This window comes from Phocoena phocoena, chromosome 2 (assembly GCF_963924675.1).
Source record: "Phocoena phocoena chromosome 2, mPhoPho1.1, whole genome shotgun sequence".
Lineage (NCBI taxonomy): Eukaryota > Metazoa > Chordata > Mammalia > Artiodactyla > Phocoenidae > Phocoena > Phocoena phocoena.
The window spans coordinates 145,611,887-145,625,024 of record NC_089220.1 but is presented as its reverse complement, the minus strand read 5'-3'; the positions used below and the strand labels follow the sequence as shown (position 1 = coordinate 145,625,024).

Here is a 13,138-nt window from a genome sequence, read left to right as displayed (position 1 = left end):
TAACCATTGCATGCATATCTGTTGGATATAGTCCTAGGATGGATCTGTTGGGTATTATGTTAGATTGAGGCGCAATCTTTAACTTAAGTAGATAATGCCAAGCTGTTTTCCAACATTTCTGTCTCAGTTCACACCCCACAGAAGTGTATGCATTCCTGTTGCTTCACATCCTTATCCTCACTTGGTATTGTCTATTGTCATTATTCTTCAGTTTTAGCGATTCTGATGGGGATGTAATGACATCTCACTTTATTTTGATTTCTGTTTCTCAGAGTACTATTGTGGTGGGGCTCAATATCGCATGTTTCATAGGGGTTGTTTGTCTTTTTCTGAATATTTAAGACAGAACTTTTTGTTTGTTTTGGATGTAAGTCATCTGTCACTTACATGTGATGCAAAATCTCCTATTTTTACTCTCTTATGGGTATTGTTCGATGAAAAAAATTTTAATTACACATAGTCAAACACATGAGTCATTTGTTCATTCTTAACACATTTTGAGCCATGTTTAAGAAGTGTTTCCTTATCCCAGGGTCATGAGGATATTCTCCTATCTTACCTTCTCACAGTTTTATTGTTTGGACCTTCATGTATTCATTTATAATCCATGATAAAAATGCTTTAAAGAACATATATGTTTAATTAGGTCCTATTTGTTTATTTTTGTTTTTATTTCCATTACTCTAGAAGGTGGATCCAAAAAAATATTGCTACGATTTATGTCAAAGAGTGTTCTGCCTATGTTTTCCTCTAGGAGGTTTATAGTATCTGATTTTACATTTAGGTCTTTAATCCATTTTGAGTTTATTTTTGTGTATGGTGTTAGAGAATGTTCTAATTTCATTCTTTTACATGTAGCTGTCCAGTTTTCCCAGCACCACTTATTGAAGAGGCTGTCTTTTCTCCATTGTATATTCTTGCCTCTTTTGTCGTAGATTAGTTGACCATAGGTGCGTGGGTTTATTTCTGGACTTTCTATCCTATTTCATTGATCTGTATTTCTGCTTTTGTGCCAGTACCATACTGTTTTGATGACTGTAGCTTTGTAGTATAGTCTGAAGTCAGGGAGCCTGATTCTTCCACCACTGTTTTTCATTCTCAAGATTGTTCTTGCTATTTGAGGTCATTTGTGTTTCCATACAAATTAAAAATTTATTTTGTTCTAGTTCTGTGAAAACTGCCATTGGTAATTTGATAGGGATTGCATTGAATCTGTAGATTGTCTTGGGTAGTATAGTCATTTTCACAGTGTTGATTCTTCCAATCCAAGAACAGGGTATATCTCTCCATCTATTTTTATGGTTTTCTGCCTCCATCTCTCTATTGATCAGGCAAAGGTAGTTTGGGTAAACATGTGGGTACTGGAAACCACATCACTGCCTGTATAGAGCACGCTGACATTATACAGGAGGGAGTGAAAGTCGTGCACACAACCTGGCCTCTGAAATGTTCTCATCCATTTCACAGCTGTCCCCAGGCTCTGCAGGCCACTGGGAGCCCATGGTTCCCTGTCACTCCAATACCGTCTCTGTCCCCATAGCCAGCCCCTTCCCATACTGTCTTACTCCTGCTTCAGACAAGAGATAAATCAACCCCTAGAAATTTCATGTAGTTAGGCCTCCAATTCCAGAATAAATATTTTCTAGCAAAGAGGACCAGAAATAAAGTTCCATACAGGGATTTCAGCAATTTTGTTTCCTGTTTACTCTTGTTGTAAATCTCAGTGCCTTAAACAGTGGGCTGAGGGCGGGTGTGTAAGACACCTGGGGAGAAGGCCAAGAAGAGGCCCCTGCCCCGGGCTGCCTCAGGGGGGAATCGGTAGCCTCAGCTCCCCAGAGCTGGGCCTTGTCAAAGATGGACAGAGCTCTACCTCAAAGTGGTGAGGACAGGTTTTCATTAGAAGTAGAATATGGAAGTTGGGAGGAGAGTTGAGTGTGTGCTTGAACTCGACTTCAGTTTGCACAGAGGTGACCAGGCATGTTAAAGGAAGGGTGAGGGAGTGGGGGTGGCGGGGAGTGGGTCCTCAGTAGTGTCAGGGAAGTGGAAAATCACAACGGGTTAGCAGGGTCCATGCGAAGATGCCCGCTGTCTGTGCCAGCTGCTGGCAGTCACCGGAGACAGGCTCCCCTCCCACACAGGCTGGCACATGGGCCCTCTCCCGAGGCTGGGAAAAGCAGCCAGTTCTCCTGGCAGCCTTGGGCTTTCTCAGGCAGGCACTTTTGGGGGGGTCAAGTCCTGTAGGGATGTTGCCTTGAGCTGTTAGAGCTTGTTTGTGTTTTCAGGCCTTTATAGGCCATGGTTGAGGCCTTGTGGGGAAGAGGGCTCGGGGGAGCCTGGGCAGAGTTTGACCAAGAGAGAGCCTGTCCACCAGCCTCCCTCCGGCCTCCGTTCTGGGTGGTGCCGCCTCTGCTCCCCTCCCATCCCCCTCAGGTCCAGGATGCTCTGAGGCAGAGTGGTCTTCTCCCTGAGCACATGCCCAGCTCTGATGGCCAGGGTCCACCCGGCACCCAAGGCTGGGGACCTCAGAACCCCCAATGGGCAGGGGCACCTGGGGTGAACTTTGACCTTTTTTTTTAAACCTTTGTTTTACCGTTTAACAGTTTTACCTTTTCCCTCGTTACCTTTTAAAACTTGGTCTCGAGAATCATAACCCTTCTTTTCCAGCTTTTTGAGACCAGAAATAAACATTGTCAATGACATGACCGTGGAGATTTCAGTGGCCAGAGAGCCACGGCCGCTCACCTTGGTCTGGCCCATGCCGCTCTACCAACGGCGGCCCTGACACTGCTGGGCAGCGGGCCCTGTGGACCTCCAGGGTTGGGTGCGGGGTCAGGTGTGGCCTGCACTATTTCCCGGAGTGTTGTATGGGGGTGTTGTTATGGCTCCTTTAGCTGGGCTTCAGCCCTGGAGCCTGGAGACATCTCTAAAAGCATGAGCATCTCTAAAGGCAGCTTTCGCAGCCCCTCCTGCCGTAGGTGGGTGGCTGTGGCAGGGGACAGTGGTTTGTGCGGACACCGCCCTCCTCCCCCTGCCTCCCGTCCTGCCCCCGAGGCCTGCGCGCAGATTTGGAGACTCGCTAACGAGCGGTCCTGGACACACAAGGTCCCCCCAACTCACTCAAACGTGTAGTAATTCAGATACATAAATTATAAATGATTTGAGAAGACTGAATGAAAAGGGCAAAGATGAGGCATAAAATAGGTAAAGGATAAACTATCTAGAGGTTTAAAATAGATGAAAATTTGGCCACGGACGATGCCCTTGACCTATGGCTGTCCCTCTTTTAGTTCACTTTTCCAGTAAGCCCAAGGCTGTGAACAGTTGGGTGCGTGTGTGACAACCCGACCAGGACCGGAGCTGGGTGGGGACAACCGTGTGCATGTGCAGTGTACTGATTTCTCTCTCATTCCTGCAGCCAGGTCAGGGCAGGTCCACTTCAAGCTGCAGGTCCGGCTCAGGTGTGCTCTGTGGCTCTCCTCCTGGGGTCCAGGCTTTTAAAAACACTTGAACTGCATTTTTTCTTTCCGTAGTCTTTCATTTTCCCAGGCGTTTTTATTCATTCAGCTTGTATGGAAGGCCCACACCTCCTGGGCATTGTGAACATTGTAATGGTTCAGTGGCAGCTGCCCTTGGGGGCACACAGACACGAGTCACTGCTGCTGAAAAAGGGAGTCTTCAGCAGGGGAGAAGCAAGCAGCTCCCGAGAGGGAAACCAGACAAGGCCTCAGGGATGGCGCTGGAGTTGGGTCTTGACGATGAGTAGGACTTTGCTAGGCCATGAAGGGAGACAGGAGCTGCTGACCGTGGGAACAGAGTGTATGTTATCACAGACATGTGATAATGTCTCCATGCTCAACTTCATGTAATTTTCTGTAACTTTATAGCTTAGGTTTCTTCAAATTTATTTTTTTATTAATTGCTTTTAAAATAGACATTTTAAATAATTCCTAATAGTGTTTCTGATGTCTTTTGTCTATTAAAAAAATCATCTTGGCTTTATTATTTAAAGAAAACGAGATGAGATGCTTGTCACATGGTGTTCTTAAGCGTGTGTGTAGCTCAAGCACGTGCCCGGTTTTAACCGTGAGCTCTGTGTACTCCTGTCTAGATTAAGTTCGACAGCGTCGAGGTGTGTGTCTGCTGTGAGATGCAGCATCAGTCGTCGGGCTGCAGCAACCTTGGAGAGACATTGAAGCTGAACCCGCTGAGGGAGGACTGCAACACCGTGCGGCTGACCTTAAAGGTGACCCAGGCTCCTCTGCTTCTGCCTCCCATCCCATCCTTGCGACGTCTCGACATATCATAGGAAGGTTTTATTAACTGCGTTCCTTTCAGTTCTTAGTTCATCCAGCTGGGTCACATGCAGCAGGGAGTATCTTTCCAGAGAGCGTTTTAAACCATTAGAGATTTCCACTTTAAAGGTTTCACTTTCTCGGTTTTCCATTTCCACCATTTCACTCTCTGACTCCCACATCTGTGAAGCAGGGCTGAATGGTTAAAAGAGGTTGTTGCAGATGTGGATGTGATGCGTGCCACTGCTTTTCCAACATTTTTTTTAAATTTATTTATTTTTGGCTGCTCTGGGTCTTTGTTGCTGCATGCAGGCTTTCTCTAGTTGCCGCGAGTGGGAGCTACTCTTTGTTGCGGTGCGTGAGCTTCTCACTGTGGTGGCTTCTCTTGTTGCAGAGCTCGGGCTCTAGGCACACGGGCTTCAGTAGTTGTGGCTCGTGGGCTCAGTGGTTGTGGCTCGCAGGCTCAGTAGCTGTGGTGTGTGGGCTCTAGAGCTCAGGCTGAGTAGTTGTGCCACATGGGCTTAGTTGCTCCACGGCATCTGGGATCTTCCCGGACCAGGGCTCGAACCTGTGTCCCCTGCACTGGCAGGTGGATGCTCGACCACTGTGCCACCAGGGAAGTCCCTCCAACATTTTTTTAACTGAAGTATAGTTGATTTACAATGTTGTGTTAATTACTGCTGTACAGCAAAGTGACTCAGTTATACATACATTCTTTTACTGTATTCTTTTCCATTATGGTTTATCCCAGGAAATTGGATATAGTTCTCTGTGCTATACAGTAGGACCTTGTTGTTTATCCATCGTATATATAAGGATTGGGAGTTTAGGGTTCGCCTCTGATAACCCCAATCTCCCAATCCTTCCCTCTCCCACCCTCCTCCCCCTAGGCAACCACCAGTCTGTTCTCTATGCCTGTGAATCTGTTTCTGTTTTGTAGATAGGTTCATCTGTGTCATATTTTAGATTCTACATATAAGTGATATCATATGATATTTGTCTTTCTGACTTATTTCACTTAGTATGATAATCTCTCGGTCCATCCGTGTTGCTGCAAATGGCATTATTTTGTTCTTTTTTATGGCTGAGCCAACATTTTTGCTATTCCATCATCAGGGAACAGGTGGGTACTTATTTCGCCTTTTTAAAGATATTTGGAGCAAGAAATTTTATAGTCTCCCATGGCAATCTCTTCTTATGTACAGCATCTGATTTCTCTTTAATGACATGGAAAATTGTTTATATCACTTCTTTCTTTTTCTTCCTACAAGTTTTTCCTACTCCTGAAAATTAACATTGGCCGCTTAAAAACGTGTATGAACAATGAACCCAATTCTTCTCTTTTCCCTGAAACTGAACTGCTAAACATTTTTTGAAAGATGCAGCTACGGTCCAAGCAGCTCTTGGTGGGTGGTAAAATGGTATTTACGGTATACAGGGAGCCCTGTAGTACATACGTGTGCAAGGGTTGCAGTGTGTGGGGATCTGGAGGCTCCAGAGAGCCACGCTGGCACCTGGGAGAATGGAGAGCAGTGTCGCCGTCTGGAACGGGGGCCTGTGGTTCGTCCTCCATGGGTGTCATTTCAAATATTGGCAATGGTGAGCCAGCAGGTCTGGGGAACTCCCTGTGAACTCCAGTGCCCTGGGAAGCTGGCTGGCAAACGAGCAGTGGCTACAGAGATAGAGGATGTGCCTGAGGCCCCCAGCACCTCCCTGTTTCACAGGGAGGGTGGTCCCCACTCATTGGTCCCAGCAGCCCACCAGAGTGACAGATCCAGGGGGTTGGAGGAAGCCAGAAGGCAGCAATCAAGGGCCCATCCTCTTGGTCACAAGGTGTTCCTTGCTGTCTCACGTTGAGTATGGCCACGGCTTCTATCTTAATAGCTCCTGGGGATGCTCAGCGTCATCCCACCAGCGTCGGCCATGCTCACTCTGATCTCATTCTGCCTACTCCTAAGTCTTCGGCTCAGCCCGGGCACCGTTTCTTTCCGTATTTGAAAAACGTCACAAGACAATAGGTCGTTATAATGACAGTGCAACCCCTACCCCCCAGAAGAAGCTGGCACACCCCCAGGGCATCTTGCAATGCTGCAGACTGCCTGGGTGTGCAGATGTGGTGAAGTGATCTGGTCACACCCCTCTCCCCGGTGGATGGATTGGAGGTATCTGGCCTGCTCCCCCAAGGCCTGGAGTTCCTAACGCTGCACTCAGGGGGCCCCTCCAGCCCCTGAGGAGGTGACCTTGGCTTGAACAGTGAGGATGGTGTGGGGTCAACAGCGCTCCCTCGAAGAATGCAGCCGGGCCTGGGGGAGCTTGCTGTCCACCCTCGTCCACTGTTCTGGTGTCCTGATGAGAAGGCCATGAGGGATAGGGTGGCTTGAATGGAATGGAGTGAAGGACACTGAAGATGTTCCAGCCAAGCTGGGAGCCTCGTTGAATGGCTCATCCCCACGGATGTTCGCGTTGCCTGGGACAATGGTAAGAGCTGAAGGAAAAGAAAGACTGCACCAAACTTCTCAATGAATTTGTTTCCAAAATGTAAGTAGAGGTAGTGCTGGTGGCGTGAGGCCCAGAGGAGGTAGGATTTATGACTGAGGTGGAAAGAGCAGCAGTTTGCAAACGAAGCGACCAACAAGGGATTAATTTCCAAAATATACACACAGCTCATGCAGCTCAATATCAAAAAACAAACAACCCCATCAAAAACTGGGCAGAAGATCTAAATACACATTTCTCCAAAGAAGACATACAGGTGGCCAAAAAGCACATGAAAAGATTAGATCACTAATCATTAGAGAAATGCAAATCAAAACTACAATGAGGTATCACCTCATATCAGTCAGAATGGCCATCATCAAAAAGTCTATACATAATAAGTGCTGGAGAGTGTGTGGAGAAAAGGGAACCTACACTGCTGGTGGGAATGTAAATTGGTGCAGCCACTATGGAGAACAGTATGGAGGTTCCTTAAATAACTAAAAATAGAACTACCATATGACCCAGCAATCCCACTCCTAGGGCATATATCTGGAGAAAACCATAATTTGAAAAGATACATGCACCCCTATGTTCATAGCAGCACTATTTACAATAGCCAAGACATGGAAGCAACCTAAATGTCCATTGATACATGAATGGATAAAGAAGATGTGGTACATACATACAACAGAATATTACTCAGCCATAAAAAAAGAATGAAATAATGCCATTTGCAGCAACATGGATGGACCTAGAGATTATCATACTGAGTGGAGTAAGTCAGACAGAGGAAGACAAGTATCATATGATATCACTTATATGTGTAATCATTAAAAATATGATACAATTGAACTTCTTTACAAAACAGAAACAGACTCACAGACATAGAAAACAAACCTATGGTTAGCAAAGGGGAAATGTGGGATGGGGGGTATAAATTAGGACTTTGGGATTAACATATATACATTATATATATAAAATAATCATAAAATAGATAAAATAGATAATCAACAAGGACCTACTGTACAGCACAGGGAACCCTACGCAATGTTCTGTAATAACCTGTATGGGAAAAGAATCTGAGAACAAATGGATATATGTATATGTATAACTGAAGCACTTTGCTGTACACCTGAAACGAACACAGCATTATAAATCAACTGTACTCCAGCATAAAATAAAAAATTAAATTTAGAAAAAGAGCAGGAGTGACCAGCCTGCCCCTGCCCTCCAGCCGAGGGCCTGGAAAGGGAGCAATGGCTCTGGGGGAAGCTGAGATTCATCCAAGATCAGGAAGACAAGGGACTCTTAGAAGTAAGAGTTTGTTTACTGCTGTCCTCTAACTTTGTTTTTTGTTTTCCAAAATTGTCTTGGTTATCCTAGTTCCTTTGTATTTCCATATAAATTGTGGAATCAACATTTCAATTTCTACAGAAATCCTGCTGGAATTTTGATTGAGATCGCACTGAATGTATACATCAACTTGGAGAGAACGGATATATTCATGGTTTAGCTCTCCATTTATTTAGGTCTTCTTTGATTTCATCAGTGTTTCTTTTTTTCCATCAGTGTTGTGTAGTTTTTAGTATATAGAGCATAACATTTTATAATATGTATGCTTAGAGTATTAATGTGTACAGGTGCTCTTTTAATGGTACTTAAATTTTTTAAAATTGTCTTTTGTTCATTCATATATAGAAATTTGATTTTTGTTACTGAGCTTGTATCCTGTGATTTGCTAAACTTACCTACTAGTTCTAGTAGCTCTTTTATAGATTCTTTTGGATTTTCTATGGAGGCAATCATGTGCTATTGATTACCAGAAAGATGCCATCTTACATCTTCTTTTCCCATCTGGTTGCCTCTGATTCTTCTTCCTTGCCTATTGCACTGACTAGAATCTCCAGCAGTGTCAGATAGAAGTAGTGAGAGCGTACATGCTTGCCTTGTTCCTGATTCTAGGGATTACGTGTGTTGTTAGCTCTGAGTTTTTTATAGATGTACACTATCTGGTTGTGGAAGTTGCCTACTATTTCTAGTTTTCTGAGAGTTTTTATCATGGTGGATGTTGGTTTTGTCAAAGTACCTTCTGCGTCTACTTAGATGTTCATATACTTTGTCTTCTTTATTCTACTAATGCGGTGAATCACGTTGGTTTTTTTTTATTGAAGTATAGTTGATTTACAATGTTATGTTAGTTTCAGGTGTACAGCAAAGTGACTTACTTATACATACATCTATATCTATTCTTTTTCAGATTATTTTCCATTATAGGTTATTACAAGATATTAAGTATAGCCCCCTGTGCTATACAGTAGGACCTTGTTGGTTATCTATTTTATGTAGAGTAGTGTGTATATGTTAATCCCAAACTTCTAATTTATCCCTCCCCCTCTTCCCTTTTGGTAATCATAAGTTTGCTTTCTATGTCTGTGAGTTTATTTCTCTTTTGCATATGAGTTCATCTGTATCGTTTTTTATAGATTCCACATATAAGCAATATCATATGATATTTGTCTTTCTTTGAATGGTGAACCAGCCTTGCATTCCCCAAAATCAACCCCACATGGTAAGTCTTTCCTCAGCTCTGTCCAGTCTTCTGGTGACCCTGTGGTTTCTGTGACTGTGCTTTTCATTTCTAACATTTCCATTTGATTCTTACGTGTAGCTTCCATCTCTCTGCTAAGTTCCCTATATGCTCTGGTCCACCTTTTCCACTAGAACTTGTTTGACAGCATCGGCCCCAGGTAAGCACGTCCTCCTATCTCTCCGTAGAGGTGTCTGTCTCTCCTTGGCATTTGGATTAGCTGGTTGCCCTGCGACCTCAGCTGTCAGATGGGATCAACTTAAGATGTGAATTTGCAGAGTGTCCAGTGTCTTATTTTTTTTGTAATGGTGGGGTGAATGCTCTTTTTAGCTGTCTGCATCCTAAGCAGAACTGGGAGGTATTATCCATAATGACCTCCCTGGTATAGAATTTTTGAGGAGCACATTTACCCCCTCATTCTCTTTTGACATCGAATATTGCTGTAGAGAAAGATCTTATATCAGCATAATGCTCTCTCCTTTTTTAGTATGTGGTAGTCATCAGTGTTGTTTAAAAATATTTTTAACTCTCCAAGTTCCCCTAGACCTAGTCCTAGTGCCCTTTTGGGTGCCTGGAGCCACGTGAGTGGAACGTACATGGATCACTTTTCCAAGGCCGAGTGTGTACCTGTGGTGTGAGATTCTCCGGGGCTCTCTTTCCCTCTAGCACAGTAACTGGCAAATCATAAGTGGTGGCTGCACCATCAGCCTGGGTCCCTACCATGGGCAGAGACCCCATAACTCACCCACAAGTACCCACAATGGACACATGGCATGAATGAGAAATAAACCTCTGTTGTCTTAACCCACTGAGACTTGGGGGATGTTTGTTACCGCAGCGTAACCTAGCCCAGCCTGTCCGATACAAGGCAACATGGTTTCGGTCCTATGTCAATGGTGTTTTTAAATGATCAAGTCCATTAATTTCACTATGATATGTCTTGACACTGATCAGTCCTTCTCAAATTTCCATGGTCCACAGTGCACCTTTCAGCCTGTGAGTTTGCATCTTGCTTTATTTCAGAAAAACTTTCTTGAACTATGCATTTTAATTTTTTTTTCTGTTCTCTTAGTTTGAGGGTAACTGTGCCTTCCTTGGACCACTCTGACCTTTCATCACTATCACTTTTTTCTCTAGTTTTTACAACTCTTTCTTTTCCACCTCACTTTGCTCCATTTTCCTAAAGCCTCTCCCCCTCGCCTTGTTCTCTGCAGTGACTGTTATCTTTGTGCTCTGCTTCCGACTTGATCTCAGGTTTGGGCAGCTCACCTCTCAGTCTGTTTCTTTGTCGTTTATTCCTTGAGCCTTTGTGTCTCTACTTTTAGATCTTAGACTGAGCGGCCACCTTCTCAGTTTGGTCCCAGCCTTCCCCCAAGGATGTCTGTAGCTAGTTAATTACACGGGGGTGGGGGGAAGTTTCCATGTATTTTATCCCTTTCTTAGATCTTTTCTGAGGTCCATGGATACTTCAAAGCACTAGAGGCAAGTCCTAACCCCTATCAAGCATCGTGCTCTATTTAAATAGGCTTTAGCGTAATTAAGGTTTTGTATTTCCTCTTCATAAATATAGGTACTTCTTCCTCTGAGATTCATGTAGATCCAAGTACCACATTCTCTAGTTTTCTTGTAATTAGCCGTGCACTCTTTTTTTTAATTGACGTATACTTGGTTTCCAATGTTATGTTAATTTCTGCCGTACAGCAGAGTGATTCGGTTGTACATATATGTATCTTCTTTTTCATGTTCTTTTCCATTATGGTTTATTACAGGATATTGACTACAGCTCCCTGTGCCGTGCAGTAGAGCGTGTTGTTTATCTATTTTATACACAGTAGTGTGCGTTGTGCAGTCGTTTTAAATATGCTCATTACGCTTAAAGTCATGTAAGCCAGGTTGTGCTCGGTGACTCACCCGCTGTGAAGGGACCTGGGGTGGCTTCTCCATGTTGAAACTCTCGGAACGCATTGGGGTGGCAGGAGGCACGTGGGGAAGGGCAGGCCTGCCCCTCCGTGGAGCACATTTCCTTGGGAGCCAGAGGAAAGGCACGAACGGGCATGTCACTTTGATTAGTTTCCCTTGCCTGCTGTTTTGATCAGCAATTAGAGTGGGTTTGTTGGTCCTTTAATAGTCTGACTTGAGGCTCTAGTTATCTGATTAGTGATGTTCCCTGCCTTAAATTTCCATATTAGATGATGGATTATTCATACTTTGTATCTAATGAACTGAGTTTGTGCCCAGGAAATCCCGTATAATTGGTTTGGGAATCAACACTCTTTGGATTTGAGGTGTGTTTGAATTAACTGATGGTGACTTAGTGAGATTGGTCTGATTTCTTCCTGACCTTCACACCACCCTCCCCCCCACCACTCCCGATATCTGGAAGGTTGTGCAGGCATAATCCACCGTCAGGGAAAACAAGCAGAAACTGGTCTTCTTCCTGGCTGATACGGAGTCTAACTGGAACCCAGAAGATGGTGGGGATGCTGCCTCACTTGTCCCTCAGATTATTTTCGGGTGTTTGGGGGCTCTGAGCCCTCTTCCCTGGATCTCTTTTCAGCTTTCCCCAGCCACATCGAATCCTGGATCCTGGGGGCAGACCAGCATCTCTCAAACATAATGCCTCCTGCCATGCCCAGGTTTGCTGCTCCACCCTGACAGGGTGAGGGCGGGGGAAAGGGCAAAGGACATAGAGGGGACCCAGAGCTCCGTCGTGCAGTGCAGCGATCCTCAGAATTGTAGAACTGGACGGATGGGGCATCCTGTTGCCCATCCTGTGGCTGAGCAGGCAGCAGCCCAGAGGGGGTCAGATGGCTCCTCCTGGGTCCCTGAGCGAGTCTGCTAATGGGCAGGTCTCCCTGGAGAGTCTGAGTTCTCCAAGACTCAGGTGCCTGCTCCCTGATGATGGGACCTGGCTGGGGGGCATCCCATTATGAAGTCCGTAAAGAGGGTGGCCTCAAGATTAGGATTTCAGCATCTGCCTTCCCAAAGCACTGGACCGTGGTGGGAATTGCGACCAAAGGAGGTCCGCTTTCCTGATAAGATAATGTCTAGGCTTTTGGAAGATTGACAAAATAAATGATAAAAAGATGTTTTGGTAGTTGAATGGTTGTCTTTGCCAGGTCAAACCCAGCACAAGATTGTGACATATTTTCTGATCAGTATTAATAGAATTTTTAAAAGATTACACAAATTGGAATTGTTAGCTGATGGAATATGCTTCGTCATGTGTTGATATTATATCCATCCCAACTTTCATTCTTTGCTATATCCCAGAATATCATTATGGTTTTATTATAATGATGTAATTCTAATTCAAAACAGAGTTAAAGATCTTTTTTCGTTCGGTAGTTTGCTTCAAGTACCTGGTTTAATTTATTGAGCTGTAGTAAAGCAAATTACCTAAAGAAACTTTTATCAATGGACAAGGAGATAAAAGCTTCCCAAGAAAGCAATCAGTTATTGAGTTTATATGCTTCCTTATCTTGTCTTGAAGATCCTTTTCTTTGTCTCTAAGGGAGTTAAAGGGAAAAAAATCCCAGCAAGACAATTTCCTAAAAACCTAGGGACCTGAAAAAATCATTTAATCTTGAGTAAGTTTTTAACCATGCTGAAGAAGTAAAAATGGTTCTGAGAATAAGCGAACACTAATATTTTGTGACAAAACTCACAGCATTGACTGGCAGTGTGAAACAATAAACACACACACACACACACACACACACACACACACACACCCTGCTAGAAGGGACCTTCCCATTTTCTGAAGTGGGCAGCTACACAG

General features: G+C 44.3%; 1 protein-coding gene across 2 annotated transcripts in view; it reads left to right on the top strand.

The window, feature by feature from the left end:
• ENTREP2 (endosomal transmembrane epsin interactor 2) overlaps positions 1-13,138 on the top strand; it is a 359,231-nt gene that overhangs the window by 292,777 nt on the left and 53,316 nt on the right. Inside the window, exon 4 of one of the 2 annotated variants that reach the window (XM_065872552.1) lies at positions 4,109-4,243. The exons of the other annotated variant lie outside the window; for it this stretch is intronic. Coding sequence (XP_065728624.1) covers positions 4,109-4,243 — 135 coding nt within the window. The remainder of the gene's footprint in view (positions 1-4,108; positions 4,244-13,138) is intronic. 2 annotated transcript variants of the gene reach the window in all.